We start from the raw sequence: 22366 nt of genomic DNA on the forward strand, positions 1-22366 counted from the left end.
AAGTTGTCTTTTTTAAGGAAACTTTGATTATTGCCTTTTCCTTATTGATTTCGATTGTATCTTGATACAATCAGAATATCTAATCTGTTTTTGGCAGGAATCAAGCATTGATAGAAGATCGGATCCGATTTTAGTAAGTTTCCCGTTTAAATTCGGTCTGCTTTGCGTCAGCATCCGAATCTGATGTAGCAGATCGTGTTTCTTTTGGAAAGTTTTTGTACAGGTGCTAATTCGAACTTGTGGTTGCCTCTTTGGTTTCTATGTTCTATAAATAGAGCCTAGAGAGAAACCATTCGAATAACCTCTTCCATTATTCATTTTCTACATTTATCTTTTGAGAGAAGAGAGTCTTTCTTTGTTTTGTGAGAGCCTAGTTGTTCATCTAGGTTCTAGTTGTTCTATTTCTGTTCTTACTCTATCCTAGAGGTTGTGAAGAACTACTTGACTGAACAAGAGATTGGTCTTCGGGAGAAGACTTGATAAAGCCTTACTTCGGGAGGAAGTAAGCACTTGGTCTTCGGGAGAAGACTTGTTGAAGCCTTACTTCGGGAGGAAGTAAGCACTTGGTCTTCGGGAGAAGACTTGTTGAAGCCTTACTTCGGGAGGAAGTAAGCACTCACACTTCAAAGACGAAGGGAGTTCGGGCTTGAAGGTGTTTCAAGAAGTCAGATTCATAAAGTGGATTACAAAGGATTGCGGCAATACTTTAGAGGGAGTCTAAACTTGTTTAAGTCAATTGTCTTTGTAATTTTGATACTTTATTAATTGATTTCATTCTCTGGGCGTGGCCCCGTGGACTAGGAGTGTTCGGGAGAACACTGATACCACGTATAAATCTCTTGTGTCAAGTTATTTATTTTTCTGCAAATATTTTATATTACGCTTTGTTCGGTTTTCTTTGTAGAATTATTTTCATTTCTTTGCCGCAAACGCGTACAGTTTTTATATTTTCTTATATACAATTGACATTTGCAAAAACACGGTTTATCAGTGTAGTCGAACAATCATTTGATTTTAATGAGACTTTACCATCCAGGCAACAAAAGCCATTAGGTTCATGGGTAAATTGCTTTGCTTGGCAATGTTTGCAAGTAGAAGGTTGCGGTAATAATGCTGGTTCATTTGGTATGTCATTTAGAGTTTGGTGTATAAGAAGATTGGTGTGTATTTTTGGTCCATTGTAAGATCTATCATGTTCTTGTTGCGAAGAAGTAGATCTTATAATAGTTTATTTATTAAGTTAATATTTTTTGCTGATACATAAAAATTGAGTAAGAGATAAGGGTATACATAACTAACCGACTTCAAATACGGTATTCCTATTTTGGTCACGATCATCAATTGTTGGTGTTTTATCTAAAAATAGGATTTTCAATTTAGCAAGGGTAACTTATATATTTTTTTTTCTTCTATTTATTGATTGTGTAATATGAATTTTTTCAAAATATAAACTAACCTATTTGGTAACCACGAGCTTCTGTTTGTTTGAGTTTTTTTGTTCAATATGCAATTCGGTTTTTCTCATTTATTTCTTTTTTTCTAGCTTCCGATAGATTTGAGCGCCATTTTTTTGTAGCTAAATTTGCCCGTTTCATTTTCTCTTCCTTATCGAGTGGCATGTTTATCTATTATTTTTAAGAGTATAGCAATAATATAATAAGTTTATGAATTTATTATATTTAAAAAGTAGAATACTATTTTATAATCGTGAATTATATATATACAGGTTTTTTAAAAAATAAACATTATTGTAATAAAAAAAATAGAAAAAAAAGTTAATTGATTATTTATGTAAATAATAAAAAGACACACCTTTATTGAAGTTGAAATTGAAGAAACAATAGAGAGTAAATATATAGCTAGTTTTTTTTTTTCTTGTAATATCTACAAAAGGAAAATAAAATGTGATATTGATATTAATATATACACTAATGAAAAAATACCAATTTGAATATATACACTATTAGAGAATTGTAATATATACACTGTTAGAGAATTACACTAATAAAAGATAATTAATTATGTGTTTGTGGTTTTTTTAAAAAAAATCATAAATCACAATGATACTATGCAGTTTGAAAAAAGAGAAAAGGAAGCATATATCCACCGTCCAAACCAAACTTATTTAAATATAATCATAATTCTAAGTTTTTAACAAACATAAAAAAACAATAAGAACGTTCCTAAAATTGTAAATAACCGAAGTTATAACTATAGGGATAAATTTTAAAACTTAGAAATAATAGTTGAAACTGATAAGTCAATCTTAGTTAATGTATGTTTACAGAAAAATTATTCATGCAAGCAGAGACTTGTTCAGAGTTGAGACAATTAAAGATAGAGCATCACAGTACATTATTATGTAAGGTTTAATTAAAAGATGATAATAATCTTTTGACGCTATAAATTCTAATAGAATTTTGAAAAGATAAGTTACAGATTGAACAAAATAAAATTTTTCTATTATTGTTATGGGTTTTGTTCTATGTTTAGTGTATCACTTGAATTTGATTTTTATTTATAACAGCATTTACTTTTGTTGCAAAATGTATTCTGTTTCTACATATCGATGTTATATTTTTTTGGCTTATCACTTATGAAATAATTTCATAGTACACATAAAAGAATTTTTTGTAATACATATATCTATAGTTTATCACTTGAATTTGATTTTTATTTAGAACATCATTTACTTTTCTTATAAAATGTATTATGTTGGTACATATCCATGCTATATTTTTTTGGCTTATCACTTATGAAAAAAATTCATAATGCACATAAAAGAATTTTTTGTAATACATATATCTATAAGACCTTGAAAATTAGTAAAGAACAATAATATTTAATCAAATTTTTCAATATGATGAATGTGTTTTTTTATGTGTAAAGATTCTATAGTGAGATTGTACCTTTTCTAATTTTCTATGTCTCTTACATAGACAAAGATATCTTCAGGTTTATGAAGCAAAAATTTTGGTCTGAAATGTTTGTTAAAGTTAATAAAGTGCATGGTTTCTCTCTCTCTCTCTCTCTCTCTCTCTCTCTCTCTCTCTCTCTCTCTCTCTCTCTCTCTCTCTCTCTCTCTCTCTCTCTCTCTCTCTCTCTCTTAGTCAAAAGATAATCTTGGACCTAAAGATCTCACAAGAAAGAACAACTATCGGTTAATTCTCTCAGTTTTCCTAAACATGGTTGTTTTAAAACATATACATATATGTATTTATATGATATTTGTATCATCCGTATACTTTAGGCAAATTGTTTTAATTGCAAACAGGCCAGTATCTTTCGCTGTTACAATTGATAATTATTTGAGAAAAATAACCAATAAAGAATAAAGAGATACAATTAATAAGAATTTGTATAAATAATTATTTTAACACCATCCTTAAAACTGATGATAATGCTGCAAGAAGCATTAAGCATTATGAGTTTATTTGAAAGAAAACGAAAACAAAAAATTGTATGTTATTATTGTGTACCCTATACATCCACACTCTAACATCAAAAACAAGTACTGACTTTAAAAAAAAAAAACAGCCAATAATTAAAAAAAAATAATAAAGAAGAGATTTTTTTTTAAAGCTTTAATAAGTAAAAAATAGTAAAAAAAATTTAAGTAGAGAAAGTATATATGTTAAAATTTTCTTTAATGATAAATTAAAATTTAAAAAAAAAATTAATATTTAATGTAAATATTTATTTTTATAACCATTTCCTTTAAAAATTCAGAATGTTATTAACTACAGAAATCTATACCTGCTATAATAAGCTACAACCCATCTTTATTTTTCTTTAAAAGAATTTATTTTTTCAATCCACAATCATTCAGCTGGAAGAGTCTTAATTGCAACATCTGGAATTAGGAACATAAATATCTACTACACCAGTTCATAAATAGTTCGTAAATTTGCCTAAGAAATCCTAAAGGGAGTATCAATAAGGCAGGTCTATAAACAATCCTAATAGTGCAAGATCCTTAGCAACTACTAAAATCTTGAATTATTAGCAACTGCTTAATGTGCTTTATCTATGACAGTCAATAAAAAATTCACAATCAAGTTTCCCCATATGTATCATGACAAATTCTTCTAATTAAAGAGTACATTCATGAATGCCATAAAGTATACCACGAATATACTCCTGCAATGTGTTTCAATATAGTTTATTCTGATCCTTGTTAGAGAGATCCTAATGTCATCTGAAAAACACTTTTTTTTAATTTTTACTTGGTAACAGAAATAATTACAGGACATCCATGAATATGTATATAATAAAAAATTAGAACCCAATTAAACAACCCAATTAATTACAAAGTTAGTTGGATGATAGCAGAGCAAACTAACAAAACAAATAAATGAACCCTTTAAAGCCAAAATTCGAAATCTTTACCAATAATTGAAATAAAATAAGAGCATCAGTTACTCTAAATATATTTTACAATTCAAAGAATTAACCTTAAAGGTATGAGAGAATTTTGTAATACAAATCCACCAAAACAGAATTAGAACATGCCTGTAAAAGAGAAAAAGGAAACAGAAAGAGAGATGTTCAACCTCATATGCAACTACACGAGTATATAAATAAGAAAAAATTCACAAAGATTCAATCACAAACTGAAAACATACACATATAATACCCATCAAAGCATAAAACTTAAATACATAATAATAAATTTCACCAAATAAAATAATATATACATGGAAGCATGATTTAAGTATACATCAAAACAAGTCTATATAATGATTTAGTAAACCAAACCTGAGAATTTGAAGAAGCAAACTTCTATTTCTTAAACCAGTTTATTTGATAAGTTTGATCATGTTAGAATAGCATATTTATACTAACTTTTAAAGAGAGAGTAACTTTCACTCATATAACACGTATGTATAATGACTAAGCAGTAATATACCAATTAGCTCAACACGTAGCAAAATGTAAGATAAAACCCAAGATTTATCTTCAAATATTTTAAAAACTCTACTAACAGATAATCAGAAATTGTAAAAACTTGATATTATAAAAAAATCAAAAATTTAGTATTGTAACACGTATTTGATGAGTAAGCTAATAGTTGTATATTTTTTGTTTTTTTTTTAAAAAAGAAAAAAGAATCAAAAACGTTATCTATATTTTTTTTAGCTTTTTCTTTTAAGGGCAAAATTATCCATGCATCAGTCCAAGAAATTCGAAAACAAAAAAACTTACATTAAAGCAGATAAATTTCATCATATGTGACATTTATATCTACAGATAGAGAGAAAAAGGGGTAAAAAAATTAGGGATTGAAAAAAAAAGGTGAGAAATACAAATAGAAAAATTAGGGATTTTATATTTTTGTGTGCAAATGGAGACAAAGAAGGGTAAAAAACATTAGAGATTTTGAAATGAATAAACATACCTGGTGGAGGTCTGCATGTCGACAATATTGAGCTTCGTTATGAATTCAGTGGTGCTGGTGGTGGTTGCCGCCGTCGCAAGCCTTCTCTTGTCATTGATCTAATGGGTGTTCTTATTTGTTGTCTTGATCATTTCCCAACTATACACAGTAATTACAGAGAAACTGAGAGAGAGAAGAAGAGGAAGAGATAACTATTTGAAAGGAAACTTCCAGAAATATCAAGAGAGAATTAATATATTCACCTTCAAAATATTAGGAGAAAGAATTAAATAGAATATAATATTGGAAAATAGGAACATGTGAGCTGTGAATGTTGACTCTTACACTTTTTTTACCTTGAAAATCTTAATTGAAAATCTTAATAATTATATTAAAAGCATTACATTAACCAAAACGTGAGCTGTCAATTGAGTGTTACACTTTTTGAGCTTCAAAATATATTGGAAATTACCAAAACATGAGTTGTCAATTAAAAGCATTACATTAACCAAAACGTGAGCTGTCAATTGACTGTTACACTTTTTGAGCTTTTGAATTTCTTAAAGGGTAAAATGGAAGATATTTCTTACTATTATAAAAGTGTTACACTTTTTGAGCTTCAAAATATATTGAAAATTATCAAAACATGAGCTGTCAATTAAGACAGAGAATCAAATAGAGGTGAAAAGACAAAATTGTTAATATTGAATTTCTTAAAGGGTAAAATGGAAACGTGAGCTGTCAATTGACTGTTACACTTTTTGAACTTTTGAATTTCTTAAAGGGCCCGTTTGGTACACAGGATTGGACTGGATTGGACTGAAAAGGATTGGACTGGACTGGACAAGATTGGATTATGCTGAAAATCTATTCTCTCACTACATTCTCTCTCTCTCTCTCTCTCTCTCTCTCTCTCTCTCTCTCTCTCTCTCTCTCTCTCTCTCTCTCTCTCTCTCTCTCTCTCTCTCTTAGTCAAAAGATAATCTTGGACCTAAAGATCTCACAAGAAAGAACAACTATCGGTTAATTCTCTCAGTTTTCCTAAACATGGTTGTTTTAAAACATATACATATATGTATTTATATGATATTTGTATCATCCGTATACTTTAGGCAAATTGTTTTAATTGCAAACAGGCCAGTATCTTTCGCTGTTACAATTGATAATTATTTGAGAAAAATAACCAATAAAGAATAAAGAGATACAATTAATAAGAATTTGTATAAATAATTATTTTAACACCATCCTTAAAACTGATGATAATGCTGCAAGAAGCATTAAGCATTATGAGTTTATTTGAAAGAAAACGAAAACAAAAAATTGTATGTTATTATTGTGTACCCTATACATCCACACTCTAACATCAAAAACAAGTACTGACTTTAAAAAAAAAAAAACAGCCAATAATTAAAAAAAATAATAAAGAAGAGATTTTTTTTTAAAGCTTTAATAAGTAAAAAATAGTAAAAAAAATTTAAGTAGAGAAAGTATATATGTTAAAATTTTCTTTAATGATAAATTAAAATTTAAAAAAAAAATTAATATTTAATGTAAATATTTATTTTTATAACCATTTCCTTTAAAAATTCAGAATGTTATTAACTACAGAAATCTATACCTGCTATAATAAGCTACAACCCATCTTTATTTTTCTTTAAAAGAATTTATTTTTTCAATCCACAATCATTCAGCTGGAAGAGTCTTAATTGCAACATCTGGAATTAGGAACATAAATATCTACTACACCAGTTCATAAATAGTTCGTAAATTTGCCTAAGAAATCCTAAAGGGAGTATCAATAAGGCAGGTCTATAAACAATCCTAATAGTGCAAGATCCTTAGCAACTACTAAAATCTTGAATTATTAGCAACTGCTTAATGTGCTTTATCTATGACAGTCAATAAAAAATTCACAATCAAGTTTCCCCATATGTATCATGACAAATTCTTCTAATTAAAGAGTACATTCATGAATGCCATAAAGTATACCACGAATATACTCCTGCAATGTGTTTCAATATAGTTTATTCTGATCCTTGTTAGAGAGATCCTAATGTCATCTGAAAAACACTTTTTTTTAATTTTTACTTGGTAACAGAAATAATTACAGGACATCCATGAATATGTATATAATAAAAAATTAGAACCCAATTAAACAACCCAATTAATTACAAAGTTAGTTGGATGATAGCAGAGCAAACTAACAAAACAAATAAATGAACCCTTTAAAGCCAAAATTCGAAATCTTTACCAATAATTGAAATAAAATAAGAGCATCAGTTACTCTAAATATATTTTACAATTCAAAGAATTAACCTTAAAGGTATGAGAGAATTTTGTAATACAAATCCACCAAAACAGAATTAGAACATGCCTGTAAAAGAGAAAAAGGAAACAGAAAGAGAGATGTTCAACCTCATATGCAACTACACGAGTATATAAATAAGAAAAAATTCACAAAGATTCAATCACAAACTGAAAACATACACATATAATACCCATCAAAGCATAAAACTTAAATACATAATAATAAATTTCACCAAATAAAATAATATATACATGGAAGCATGATTTAAGTATACATCAAAACAAGTCTATATAATGATTTAGTAAACCAAACCTGAGAATTTGAAGAAGCAAACTTCTATTTCTTAAACCAGTTTATTTGATAAGTTTGATCATGTTAGAATAGCATATTTATACTAACTTTTAAAGAGAGAGTAACTTTCACTCATATAACACGTATGTATAATGACTAAGCAGTAATATACCAATTAGCTCAACACGTAGCAAAATGTAAGATAAAACCCAAGATTTATCTTCAAATATTTTAAAAACTCTACTAACAGATAATCAGAAATTGTAAAAACTTGATATTATAAAAAAATCAAAAATTTAGTATTGTAACACGTATTTGATGAGTAAGCTAATAGTTGTATATTTTTTGTTTTTTTTTTAAAAAGAAAAAAGAATCAAAAACGTTATCTATATTTTTTTTAGCTTTTTCTTTTAAGGGCAAAATTATCCATGCATCAGTCCAAGAAATTCGAAAACAAAAAAACTTACATTAAAGCAGATAAATTTCATCATATGTGACATTTATATCTACAGATAGAGAGAAAAAGGGGTAAAAAAATTAGGGATTGAAAAAAAAAGGTGAGAAATACAAATAGAAAAATTAGGGATTTTATATTTTTGTGTGCAAATGGAGACAAAGAAGGGTAAAAAACATTAGAGATTTTGAAATGAATAAACATACCTGGTGGAGGTCTGCATGTCGACAATATTGAGCTTCGTTATGAATTCAGTGGTGCTGGTGGTGGTTGCCGCCGTCGCAAGCCTTCTCTTGTCATTGATCTAATGGGTGTTCTTATTTGTTGTCTTGATCATTTCCCAACTATACACAGTAATTACAGAGAAACTGAGAGAGAGAAGAAGAGGAAGAGATAACTATTTGAAAGGAAACTTCCAGAAATATCAAGAGAGAATTAATATATTCACCTTCAAAATATTAGGAGAAAGAATTAAATAGAATATAATATTGGAAAATAGGAACATGTGAGCTGTGAATGTTGACTCTTACACTTTTTTTACCTTGAAAATCTTAATTGAAAATCTTAATAATTATATTAAAAGCATTACATTAACCAAAACGTGAGCTGTCAATTGAGTGTTACACTTTTTGAGCTTCAAAATATATTGGAAATTACCAAAACATGATTTGTCAATTAAAAGCATTACATTAACCAAAACGTGAGCTGTCAATTGACTGTTACACTTTTTGAGCTTTTGAATTTCTTAAAGGGTAAAATGGAAGATATTTCTTACTATTATAAAAGTGTTACACTTTTTGAGCTTCAAAATATATTGAAAATTATCAAAACATGAGCTGTCAATTAAGACAGAGAATCAAATAGAGGTGAAAAGACAAAATTGTTAATATTGAATTTCTTAAAGGGTAAAATGGAAACGTGAGCTGTCAATTGACTGTTACACTTTTTGAACTTTTGAATTTCTTAAAGGGCCCGTTTGGTACACAGGATTGGACTGGATTGGACTGAAAAGGATTGGACTGGACTGGACAAGATTGGATTATGCTGAAAATCTATTCTCTCACTACATTCTCTCTCTCTCTCTCTCTCTCTCTCTCTCTCTCTCTCTCTCTCTCTCTCTCTCTCTCTCTCTCTCTCTCTCTCTCTCTCTCTCTCTCTCTCTCTCTCTCTCTCTCTAAGGAACCAGCTAGGATTTGGTATTTTTTTTTCAGTTGCAATTGTGTGATTCTAGCAGGCCTTGAGTGTTCTAATTCAAGGTAAAATTCATTTCGCTTCTCCTCCTTTGATTTCTTTAAGCTCAAGTTATTCAGTCTAAATGTTTGAATTTTAGTTTTAGGTTGCTATGTTATGAATTGGTGTTTGTTTTGGTGCTCTGAAGTTTATTTGGGATTGTTTAAGTTAAATTTTAGTTGGAATTGTTGGTTGTGTTGATGTTTGAGCAAGGTTTGAGATTAAGAACTCAAACCTTGCTCTCTAATGGCGATTTAGGATTCTGTGTAAATTGTTAGGTTTTGTTTCTTGAAATGAGTTTATTATGGTGCATACATGTATTCTGGAGATTATTGGAAAGTTTGGGGTTGAATTTTGTTGTTGGGGACATTTATGGTGGTTCCTACACTTAATCGATCGACCGGTTCAGGGGAACCTGTAACAATCGGTTGACTGGTTAGTCCCTAGGAAACCCCATCGAACTGGAATTTCGATTGAGGAACCGGTCTACCAGTTGGGACAATTTTAGAACCTTAGTTTTTTTTTTCGTTTTTGTGTTATTTAGATTATTGCCATGTCATTCATCGATAGGGTTATTTCTAGTTTAATTTTAAAGTCCCTGGGATGTGTTTTAACGTGTCTCTCATCAGAATTTCGAATATTGTAGTTTAGGGTCCTATAAAGCGTCGAGCTGCAGTTTCACTCACACTGACCCGCACACCTGAGCACGAAAATGAGGTAAGATAGCATAAAGTATATTTATGTGAATGTATGCATGTTATTAATTGTTTACACTACTAACACTAACAAAAATATAGTTGTAAGGGTGTTAGTACAATGTAGGGTTTTAGGGTAGTTACAGTGTTACCAAAACGAGTACTAGAGGGTACGTCATGCATGTGGTACAACACTTAGTAACTCCCAGAAGTACAATAATGGCCCTAACAATACAAGTACGGAGTTGGTACTCTAGTGCATATGGTACAGTGGTCGTACTTCCGTTGGGAACGTTCTTAGCTATTTTGTGAGCTTAGCATTTGAGCTCAGGACGACTTAGGCATAAAGCCGGTATTGCATTGTTTGTATATAATTATGCATATTTTATTAAGTCTGTCGACTCATAAGTTTGTTACATTGTGTAGGTAAAGGTAAAGTTAAGTTGGAGGAGCAGTGAGATGATCGCTTGACAAGGATTGTACATATCGTGGCAGTGTAACCGAGATGGTTCCCATAATACTCTAAGATTAAAATAACAGATTAGTGAATCTTAACTAGTTAAATGTGTATTAATATGAAATTATATTAATACATAATTAAATATATTATTTAAAAAATAATTAATAAAAAAAGGGTCCATCGAGAGCCCTATTGTTTCAAGGTATGTAATTGTATGTATTGCTTGAAATATGAATCCCCGGCAAGCTGATACTCTCTTGTGCAGTATTGAACATTGAGTGATCCTAAAAACCCAGATAGATTATCCTATAAAGCTTACAGCTTTTGGAGGAAGAAGACCTCTGAGAAGAGAAGAAACCGCCATGAAGTTCCAGATTGAAGATGTGACGGTGTACTTCCCCTACGACCACATATACCCAGAGCAGTACGCTTATATGCTTGAACTCAAGCGATCTCTAGACGCGAAGGGCCACTGCCTCCTTGAGATGCCCACCGGCACTGGTAAGACCATTGCTCTCCTCTCCCTCATCACAAGCTACACTCTCTCTAAGCCCCAAACTCCACTCAAGCTTATTTACTGTACCCGAACCGTTCACGAGATGGAGAAGACCCTTGCCGAGCTCAAGCTCCTCCATGACTACCAGCTCCGACACCTCGGTCCCCAGGCCAAGATCCTTGCCCTCGGCCTCTCCTCCCGCAAGAATCTCTGCGTCAACTCTACCGTCCTCGCCGCTGAGAATCGTGACTCCGTCGACGCCGCCTGTCGCAAGCTCACTGCGACTTGGGTTCGGGCATTGGCTGCTGAGAGCCCTGACGTCCCCACTTGCGACTTCTTCGAGCAGTTCGATAAGGCCGGTCCCGCTGCTGTGTTGCCGCCTGGGGTTTATACATTGCAGGTACTCTTGCCCTTTAGTTGGAATACAAGATTGATCATTTTAATGAAAATAACATTATTATTGTGTTTATATTTACGGGTTTTGTGGAGAATTACATTTTGGGTTTATTGAAAAATCTTTGTTTTTTTTTTTTTTTTTTGGGGGGGGGGGGGGGGGGGGGGGGGGATGAATTTGGAAAGACTTCAAATTCAATCAAGACTTGGTACTCACTGAGTTGTATTTGAAAATTTAGGATTTGAGGGCTGTGGGAAAGGAGAAAGGATGGTGCCCCTACTTCTTGGCACGACATATGGTGCAGTTTGCCAATGTGATTGTTTATAGTTATCAGTATTTGCTTGATCCGAAAGTGGCTGGGATTATCTCCAAGGAAATGCAGAAGGAATCTGTTGTGGTGTTTGATGAGGCTCACAATATTGACAATGTGTGTATTGAAGCACTTAGTGTTAGTGTGAGGAGGCAGACGCTTGAAGGGGCAAGAAGGAATCTTAATAAGATGCGTCAGGAGATTGACAGGTAGGTGCTGTCTTCTGATTTCTTGTTCTGGTGATGATAGTTCTGTATTCTTATTAAAGAATGTTAAGGAATGCTTTTATTCTTATCTTGATTCGTCTTATATGCATTATTTAACCTTGCCAGCTTAACACAAAAACTCACCTTTAATGGAGTGTTTTATCTTTGTATTTGATCTTATGGTGAACCACAATTGCTAATGGATGATTGTGAGGCATATTGTAGTAAACTGATTATCCCATTGCGACACCTTGTAATCTGACTCAGTAATCTACCAATATTTGTTATAATCAAAGCTATAGTTTTTCTAGAGTAATTTTTGAACTAATCCTTAACTTGGATATTCTTTTGTTTCCTTGACATGTTAGGTAGGTTCAAGGCCACTGATGCTGGTAGACTGCGTGCTGAATACAACCGGCTTGTTGATGGTTTGGCACAAAGAGGAAATCTTCCCAGTATGTTTTTTTTTTTGACTTCTTCCCAGAAGGCTGGATTTCCATTCTCAGTTTTCAATTATGTATGCTGCAATTATGTTTTCTACATCCATAAATTCACACAAGTTATACTTAATTTATGCAGTATCAGACACTTGGCTTGCAAACCCTGCCCTACCAGATGATATTTTGAAGGAAGCTGTGCCTGGTAATATACGCAGAGCAGAGCATTTCCTGCATGTTCTACGTAGATTGGTTCAGTATCTAGAAGGGCGTCTAGAGACTGAAAATGTTGAGAAAGAAGGGCCCATTGGATTTGTTTCCTCCATTATGACACATGCTGGAATTGACCAGAAAACGTTAAAGTTTTGTTATGATCGCCTGCACTCACTCATGTTGACATTAGAAATTACAGATACAGATGAGTTCTTACACATCCAAACAATATGTGACTTTGCAACACTTGTGGGAACATATGCCCGTGGTTTCTCTATAATAATTGAACCTTTTGATGAGAGAATGCCTCATATTCCTGATCCAGTTTTGCAGGTTGGTTTTATTTTTTATTTTGTTGTTAGTTTACATTTGTGAGAACACATGGAAAAGTGTAATTGTTCTAAGGTGGAAAATATATTGGTGCATTTTGTTCTTGTATGTCCATGAATCAGATTGTTATCATTTGAAACATTCCAAGTGCATTTTTCTACTTCATTTTGGAACTTCTTCTGGATTCCAGTCAAGGATAAAATTTTGTGTATATGAATCATCTTTATTCATCTCTATATGTTGTATTACGAAGTATTAGGGATTGTTAAATAGCTCTTTCCCAACTTTAGCTTTCTTTCATTTACATGATACTCATTGATCTGCCATTACAAATGTACATGTTCAGCTTTTGAAGACAAGGAATGAGATTTTAAATCTTATTATCAAGCGAAATTTACTTTCTCACATTGTATATATAAATTTTTGACCATTTTCTTGTTGTACTATGACTTTCCAGCTTAGCTGTCACGATGCTTCTCTTGCAATAAAGCCTGTGTTTGATCGATTTCAATCGGTAGTGATTACATCTGGAACCCTTAGCCCAATTGATCTCTACCCCCGTCTTCTCAATTTCAATCCAGTTGTCAGTCGAAGTTTTACAATGTCCTTGACTAGAGATTGCATATGCCCAATGGTTCTCACTCGTGGAAGGTAAAGATTCAACCAAACAGCCTTTTCTTGCATTTTATTAATTTTTGTAGCATAGCTCAATTAAAGATGACAATTCTTAATTTTATCATAAATCCATCATTACAACGTCCTGTGCATTTTACTTTGTCAGATATAAAAGGCATTTAAGAATTGACTATTTTATTTTATACTTTGTCTGTACGTTAATATTATGGTTTTCATTTCAGTGATCAGCTTCCAGTAAGTACCAAATTTGATATGAGAAGTGACCTGGGTGTAGTAAGAAACTATGGGAGACTCTTGCTGGAGATGGTATCTGTTGTTCCAGATGGCATTGTATGCTTTTTTGTCAGTTATTCTTATATGGATGGAATAGTAAATAGTTGGAACGAGACCGGCATTCTAAAGGTGACTGCATTAATCATGTCTATTTTTTTTCTTTTGGTATTCACAATTAACTTTTTTATCCCTCTATCCCTCTTCTATTTTTATATTCTACTGAAAGGAAACTAGTCGTCAGGGGTCATTAATTTTGTCTTTTATGTCACAGGAAATCATGCAACATAAGCTTGTGTTTATCGAAACCCAAGATGTGGTAGAAACTACTTTGGCTCTTGACAACTATCGTAAGGCTTGTGACTGCGGGAGAGGTGCTGTCTTCTTTTCTGTTGCGAGGTATGTAATCATTCAAAATCAGGACAACCTTTTCTGTTTGCCTGTAAAGAAGTTATTGCCAGAATGCTCTAGGTTGTTGCTGGCTCTAGCATATATTCACCAGTTGACATGTGATTATTTGACATATCTGTAGTTATCGTGTTATTTTGAGCATTATACTTTAGCTGTTAAAATCCATTGGTGCACCCTTCATTCTATCAATATCATGCAATCCTACGGCTAATATTATGACATCAGGTCAGATAATAGAGAAATCTTTAGGAAGTTACTCCTAACAGTAATTACTAACCCATGAATAATACATGTACACTTTTGCAGGGGAAAAGTAGCTGAAGGAATAGATTTTGATCGCCATTATGGACGACTTGTCATCATGTTTGGTGTTCCTTTCCAATACACACTTAGCAAGTAAGTAATGAGTGTGAGTGTGAGTGTGTGTGTGTGTGTCATGGGTGCTTTTGGGGGAGGTTGGTTTGCGAGGGATTTGAGCTATTTCTATTGATTAATTTCACTAACTTACTTTTTTCTTAACTTGACATGTGGAAATGTTGTTTCCTAGGATTTTGCTTGCACGATTGGAATATTTACGGGATACTTTTCAAATAAAGGAAGGGGATTTCCTGACATTTGATGCTTTGGTATATTTTGTGTTTACTTTTTTGTACTAGTTTTGACTTCACAAGTTTTATTGAAGGTGTTTTATTAATGAAAATTAAATTCAACAGAGGCAAGCAGCTCAATGTGTGGGCCGAGTTATCCGCTCAAAGGCTGATTATGGCATGATGATTTTTGCAGACAAAAGGTTAGTACCATTTTCACTTATTTTCTTTGAAACCTCTTCAGATTCATATATTGAAAAATGAATCCGCTACTCTAACTTCAGCCAATAAGACTAACATTTATTTAATTACTCTATTTATTTTGCTAAAGATTTGGCTAAAGTTACTTGAATTATTTCTGAATGTTCTAATCACGACGACTAAAGCTGATTATGCTATTGTGATGTTAGCTACTTTTATCTGAGCAAATCAAATAGTCAACTAAATAATGTTGACTGATGTTCCAATTTTAGTATAACAGCTTTATCATTTGCTTAAGTAATTCTGCATATTAGGAAAAACTTCACAATAAACATTTGAAAAGTGGAAATAAACTTTTGAATTCAGTCTCAAAGTAACACTTGAGATACAGATGTAGCTACATTCATATTGCATCTCAACCTTTATTTTATTATTTATCAAGAGAGTGCTTTGGAGGAGGTAGATGTAGTTATCTCTAGCATTGAGTGTAGTATTTTTGTTTGAACTCATTTTTCATTAGTGCATAATCATCTCATCACTGGAGTTTTATTTTTCAGGTATAGTCGTCATGATAAGCGCTCAAAATTGCCTGGATGGATACTCTCACACTTACGTGATGCACACCTGAATTTGAGCACAGACATGGCTCTTCATATAGCTCGAGAGGTTGATTTTTATTTATACCCCATAGCGAGCTCTTCATATGCATCACTTGCTCTTGTTTGTTCATGATCTTGATAGCATTCTTATCAATGATACTTCAGAGACTTCATCATCAACATAGATTTTCGAAAAAGTTTTGCCCAAATAAATAACAGTGATTCTTCTTCTCTACATGTATATTCCTAGAAAATCTAAGATGCTTTCTTTTCTCTGATTGCAGTTTCTTAGAAAAATGGCTCAGCCATATGACAAGGCAGGTAGCAGTGGTAGGAAAACCTTGTTGTCTCAAGAAGACTTGGAGAAGATGAGTGACCGAATAGTAGAAGAAATGTTGTACTAAGGATTCTTTCGCCACCCCTTCAATAGCCAGCATTTTGATAAAAAATTGATCAATCGGGTCATTTTATACTCTCTCTACTGCGAGAATTCAGCTGACCGAGTTTCTGATATTTTTACATCCAGAGATGTGAGGTTCAAGCAAAAAAATTTTTAGCAGCAGATCATGAGAATGAGAATGAGAATAGCAGTGAAACACCTGAGTGTGATTTTACACCTTTCTAGTTGCACATTTGATTAATATATAGATTTTCAAGCCGATCATGCTTTTGGTGTATATTTTGTTTTTTTATTTAAAATTTATGTTAGTTTTGTTTTATGGTTCTCAAGCATTTTAAACATTGGAGGGAGTTCATGTCGAGATGGCATATACTGTCTTAAATAACTTGCAAGTCCAATTGTTTTATGGGAGAAAATTTTGTTATTATCTTACATTTAAAAACTAAGAGAAAAGCTTTTTGTAAATTTTTTGTTTTATATTATAAAAATGAAAATACAATTTTTGTTTTTAAAAAATAAGAATGTGTATTTTTGATAATTATTTTTATTTTTTCTATTAAAACTAAAAAATGTATTTTTTTTTTCAAGTGGTAAAATAAGTAGAGTTTGATAAAGTGAGGTAGAAGAAAGTTGTTAGAGAAAATAAAATTAATATTGATTGGGTAACGAGCTATGGGAAATGAGTTGATTAAAAAGGGTAAACATTGAGAGTTTCTAACAATATAATGCGCAATTCGATTAGCAGAACGCTTAAAATAAAAATAGATTTGGTAAATTATCCAACAAACGTTTACATTTATCAATTAAAAAACTAAAAGCGGAGCACATCTGAATTGTACTTCAGATTGCGTTCACCACCAGCAAGCTGTCTGATTCAATCACGATGACCATGGCTTGATTACGTTTGATCCAACTCAACACCTCTTTGATACCCAACGCTTCTGCCAATTCTGGAGTCACAATACCTAGAAAACATTTTACATGGACAATTACAAAATTACCAGCTGCATCCGAGCTATAAAGCCAATACCATGCTTACCGTCTGCCTCAAAGATAGTTACGTCAATGTTAACCTTGATGCTTGAATCGGGTTTAAACCAAAATTCTTTGTCATCCCCATCATGAAGAGGATGCAACAGAAGAATATTACCTCTTCCTTGAATTTTGAACCATTGATCAAGAGACTTAGCAACAAAGGCAACTACATCTTCCACCTTCATCTTACGGTTTTGCCAAATAAGCTCAAAATAGTCCAATTAACCAATTATTTATTGTCAAATTTTTTTCTTTTATTTGGTTTGATTATTAAAAGGGTAAATAACATTTTAATTGTGTTTTACTGATAATTTGGATACTATATTTTTTAATATGGTACACTAAACTTCATTTTCGTCAATTGAAATTTAATATTAACTTACACTTGAGGTATTATGATCATACTTACTATATGTTTTTGCATTTGTTCAAACTAAAAATTAACTTCAGATTGATTATATTAATTGCAAATGACTTTCAAACACGCTCATAACAACAATGATTAGAATTTGTAGAATTGGTTAAACGTAGAGCAATGTGTAATTACCCTTAAATTGAAATCATAATTTATCAAATTTATTCTAACTTCTAAATCACAGTTCGAAGTAAATGAATGATGCGTGTGTGAGTATACACATGTGATCCAAAGTGTAAAGAATGATTGGTGTGTGTTAAAAATGAGTCGTATGTAGGCTAATCTTAAAAACTACCTAATTAAGTAATATGCAAAAGTAAAAAAAGAAAAAAAAATAGGGTCAAACACATGAAAAATTTCATGTCCGAATGAGCAGTTGGCGCTTTAGAAAAATGGCGTAAAGAAGCTCGTTCCATGAATCAGGCACGCCAGGGAGGCACCAATGGCTGCAGTCCTGGATATGAGAAGGTGACTTGTTCTTATCACCCTTGCTGTTATATATAGATGGGTGACCATCTTTTCTTCTCATTGACATGTTTGTTACATTTAACATCTCCAAGTTTGAACTCCTTTTTCTCTCTGATAACACATCAGACACTATTTTCACATAAGAGTGTTCATTACTAGTCAGTGGTCCTAACTCAGGTAACGTTTCCATGTGACAACCACCTCCATTTTTCCAACTACCTCCTCTGTGTTACATTCACAAAAACACTCAACAAATCAGTACCCCCCACTAAATAAAAACTCAATTCCAATGTACTAGTGTTTTTTTTTTATTATTAGGACTAACCTGAAATGACTTGGTGAGTAGGTTCGGAAATAGACTAGTGTCTTTTTCTTGTTCACTTTAGTGTTGACCCAATCCACAACTGTCTCCATCGATTTCTTGTAAGCAGTTTCAACACTCATATTCATCTTCATTTTTCTCCCTTCTTCGAAGTTGCAACCCCTGACAACACAAAACTTATGTTAGGAAAGTTATATGTGGATTTAGTTGAATTATGGTATTACATTAGAGACCATAATGGGTTCAGCCCATTAACCACCAAACACTATAAAACTAGTCAATAACTAAGCCCAATTCTAAGGATATCAAAATAAATAGAATAAAGAGAATTTATCTCCCCTATGACTTTTGTAAAACTTTGCAGTTGAATATATATATATATTGCAAAAATTAACCGTGAACTATAAAAATCATTTCCAAGTTACATTTCACTTATTTCTTTAAGCAATTTATTCATTTCTTTTAACAAAGCACTAACTTGACATTAATCTTAATCTAGCGGAGTTTAAAAAAATTAAATGCATAAATAGCATTTAATATGAATTATGATAATATGTATATTTATTCTTGGATCTCATGTTTGAATGTTTAATGTTAATAGACTATCATACTTCAAATATATTTGTGACCCATGACCATGTAACTGAAGGGAGATATTTGCAATGATTTTTATAGTTTGGGAAAATTTTTGCTACATAAAAAAAAAAAAAATTGAAGGCAAAACTCCAAGAAAATCCTAGTTAAAGAATCCTATTTATTCAAATAAGTATATGTATCTCATATGTTTTGGCTCAAAAATGTATTCCATCTATGTTGAAATGAAACCCCTAGCCAACAACCTTTTGCAGACCCCAATCATTAACGAAATAGCATGTTTCATACTGTTTTGGAGGTTGTTGGAGGAAAAAAAGTACAAGTATCTTACCTCTCATTTTACTTGTTGTTGGTATACACTCTAATCAAATGCAGGTTTACTAAAATGAGCTTATGAGGAACTATTGAAGAATTGTTTTGATGCACATATTTTGAAAATGTAACAAATTAAACTGAAATATTGATTATAAAATACAACACTTGAACAAGTCATAATAAGAGTATAGTATATATATGTATGTATGTATACTTACGTTCTTAAAGTTTTCTCATAAGTCCACCATCGGCCAGAGTTGAGAATGAGCAAATCTGCTTGATTCCAACGATTGGCAGTCCTATCCATTTGATCAACTTTTAAAGCGTACTTAACATTAGGAGGAGATTTCGGTGGAGGATGACCCAACAACACCAGAAATGGCGATCTGTAATACTCCACAGTGCAGTTGAAATGGTCAAACTTGAAAATCAAGTAGCCAGAGTGCTTGGTAATGGGATTCCGGTTTACTTCATAGATTGAGGATTTGTTAGAAACAGCACTAGAGAGTAAGCAGAGTAAGGATTCCCATTGGTTCCTTGCTATGGAATCACCAGCAAATACAACTCTCTTGTTCCTTAACTTTTCTAACATCTTCTCTCCATCAAATCTATGGATCAAACAAACAAATTACAAACCCAAAATCACATTTTTATATTCATAATATATATGTTTATATCTGTTTATTTTTTTTTATATGTCAAATGTAAAGTGTTAATAAAAGTCAAAGGGAATATAATACTAAGAGGAGAGTGTCAACTCCTGTTTGAAAAGAACCATAAAATGGAGATTTCTGTTCAAAGTTAAGATTTTGGCATTATTAATTCATCCAAACATGACTTTTTACTATTTGAAAAAACTTCAAATGAATGATCATCATAAAAATCGAGAAAACAGGAATGAAAATTAGTTTACACACAAAATTAAGAGAATTTGTCGCATAATTAGTTTAGTTGAATTGAGAAGAAATACTCAATCTCATTCCTTTAGCATTTTGAAAATAAATATATATATTATCTATAATAACAATAAACAAAAATGGTGGAAACCTGGGCAAATTGCAATGTTTGGGTTGCCAACGCCACTTGGTGTATTGATGATTAGGCCTACTATTCTCAGAGCACCTGAAACCTCCATCCATGAAAGGACAATCTGGAGAATTATACAAAGGATATGTTTCATCCCAAACCCAATTTCCATCAAAAATATCACAACCGTCTCCACCTTCATCAAGAAAGCTCACCTCCTTTTCCAATTCTTCATTATTCTCAAAACTCAACGACGATGATGAAACGTTCATACCTTCATTCTCAAAACTCAACGACGATGATGAAACGTTTAGAGTTTCATACTCAAAACTCTGCGACGGCAACGGAGATGACGCCACTTTAATGCTTCCCAGCCAATCAACTGAACCGGGATTAAGGTTAGAATTAGGAAGTGGGGTTTCGAAATTGGAGTAGAAAAATCTACTAACGAATAGAACAGTGACCAAAAAGAACGCTACAGCCGCCAAACAAAGCTCCGCAAGACTCAGTCGCTTTAAAATTCTTGAATGTATTATGTTGATGTTGTTGTTGGACTCTGGCGCTGATTCTACAGGATTACTGTTTTTCCTCATTCTGTTTCGATCACGTAAAGGAACCTTTTTTTTTTTTTGGTGGAAAGGAATGTGGCTTCACAGATAGGGTGTCATGCCATTAATGGCTGAAAACAAGTTTATGCATTTGTTACTTGTGAGAGTTTTTATTTATTTCTTATTATTATTTGGTTTTGTGTAGGTAGTCTTTTTTTTTAAGAAATAAAAATAAAAATTTAAAATTCATAAAAAAATTAATAAGATTTTTTTTTTTAAAAAAATCTCATCTAGTATTAGAATGTTTAACCATTCTATTTGAATATAAATAAAAAAAAATAAGAAGAAATGTGGTGACATTCCTTCTAAACCAATCAAGTCAACTTGTGGATTACTAAATTCCAAAGTCCAAATAGGAAATGTGCTATCCCATGTCTGTCACCATGTTAACTACTATTAATTAACTCTATATAACTTCCGTTAAATATCAAATAAGGAAAGTAAATTATTATTACTACTTTCCTTTTCTATTTTTTTTTTAAGTTTAGCTACAATTACTTTATACTTTTAATTATAAAAAACATTCTTTACTTTATATTGTTTTTTTTTTGATAAATTTAATAACATTAAATTATAAAAAAAAATTCTATTGACCAGTAAAATCATTCAAAAAAAATTCCTTTTTCCAAACGATTATACTTATTTGGTTGAAAGATTCATGGCTTATAATTTCTGCTTCTATCCATAACTTTCATTGGAATGGATGCAATCTTATGACACGCTTATGCATGATTACAAGGGTCCTATTTTCTTGTCATCACGATTCACGATCATCCAAATATTTCAAATAAAAATAAATTTATCAGAAAAATATTATATGTGAAAAAAGGAAAACAAAAGAGGAAACTGTACTAAAAGAAGAAATCAGGAAATGATAGTACTTGAGCTGTTTTATTTAAAAAACGGAAATTAGGAAAATAAAATGATTTTTAAGGGATAACAATAGATATTTTCCTATTGTAAAAAAAAAAAAACCTGATTTTTCTATATTTGTTTTAGAAAGTTTTCACTATTATTGTAAATTCAAATGTTTTGATCTACATGTTTTGTGCAAGATGTTAACATGACACCTTTAGATAAAAAAATAAAATAAAAGACGACGAACATCTAAAATTAAATTTTAAAAGCAAGATAAATCTTTAGATGTAGAATTTAAAGTATCAGACACTCGTAACCCATTAGTTTTAATATGGGTGATATGTAATTATTCTTGCAGCGCCTAATTGAGGTTATGAAAAATGACTTTAGCTTCCATTTTATCCAAATGAAAAATATCCT

General features: G+C 31.7%; 2 protein-coding genes and 2 long non-coding RNA genes across 6 annotated transcripts; 1 reads left to right on the plus strand and 3 right to left on the minus strand.

The window, feature by feature from the left end:
- Positions 1-4242: 4242 nt before the first annotated feature.
- Positions 4243-5857, minus strand: LOC133032466 (uncharacterized). The gene is made up of 2 exons (XR_009685098.1): positions 5399-5857; positions 4243-4512 (listed from the first exon to the last, which is right to left on the minus strand). It is a non-coding gene; the product is annotated as an uncharacterized LOC133032466 (long non-coding RNA).
- Positions 5858-7481: 1624 nt separating this feature from the next.
- LOC115721299 (uncharacterized) lies at positions 7482-9079 on the minus strand. Its single transcript, XR_009685135.1, has 2 exons — positions 8637-9079; positions 7482-7751 (listed from the first exon to the last, which is right to left on the minus strand). It is a non-coding gene; the product is annotated as an uncharacterized LOC115721299 (long non-coding RNA).
- A 1919-nt stretch (positions 9080-10998) lies between these two features.
- On the plus strand, positions 10999-16721 carry LOC115703544 (general transcription and DNA repair factor IIH helicase subunit XPD). Of its 2 annotated transcripts, XM_030630786.2 has the most exons (12): positions 11008-11711; positions 11944-12224; positions 12594-12676; positions 12801-13204; positions 13659-13852; positions 14059-14239; positions 14382-14506; positions 14825-14914; positions 15066-15144; positions 15232-15308; positions 15864-15972; positions 16190-16721. In XM_030630786.2, the coding sequence occupies exons 1-12, from the start codon at positions 11178-11180 to the stop codon at positions 16307-16309; spliced, it is 2277 nt and encodes a 758-aa protein (XP_030486646.1). In that variant the 5' UTR covers positions 11008-11177; the 3' UTR covers positions 16310-16721. The 2 variants fall into 2 exon arrangements, with proteins under 2 accessions (XP_060961293.1, XP_030486646.1); XM_061105310.1 differs by lacking the exons at positions 14825-14914; positions 15066-15144; positions 15232-15308; positions 15864-15972; positions 16190-16721 and adding an exon at positions 14640-14818 and having other exon boundaries at positions 10999-11711.
- Positions 16722-17894: 1173 nt separating this feature from the next.
- LOC115702399 (protein trichome birefringence-like 10) lies at positions 17895-21202 on the minus strand. Of its 2 annotated transcripts, XM_061106429.1 has the most exons (5): positions 20755-21202; positions 20502-20709; positions 19673-20062; positions 18549-18707; positions 17895-18447 (listed from the first exon to the last, which is right to left on the minus strand). In XM_061106429.1, the coding sequence occupies exons 1-5, from the start codon at positions 21071-21073 to the stop codon at positions 18114-18116; spliced, it is 1410 nt and encodes a 469-aa protein (XP_060962412.1). In that variant the 5' UTR covers positions 21074-21202; the 3' UTR covers positions 17895-18113. The 2 variants fall into 2 exon arrangements, with proteins under 2 accessions (XP_060962412.1, XP_030485727.2); XM_030629867.2 differs by having other exon boundaries at positions 20502-21201.
- Positions 21203-22366: the final 1164 nt, after the last annotated feature.

The sequence above is a fragment of the Cannabis sativa genome, chromosome X (assembly GCF_029168945.1).
Source record: "Cannabis sativa cultivar Pink pepper isolate KNU-18-1 chromosome X, ASM2916894v1, whole genome shotgun sequence".
NCBI lineage: Eukaryota > Viridiplantae > Streptophyta > Magnoliopsida > Rosales > Cannabaceae > Cannabis > Cannabis sativa.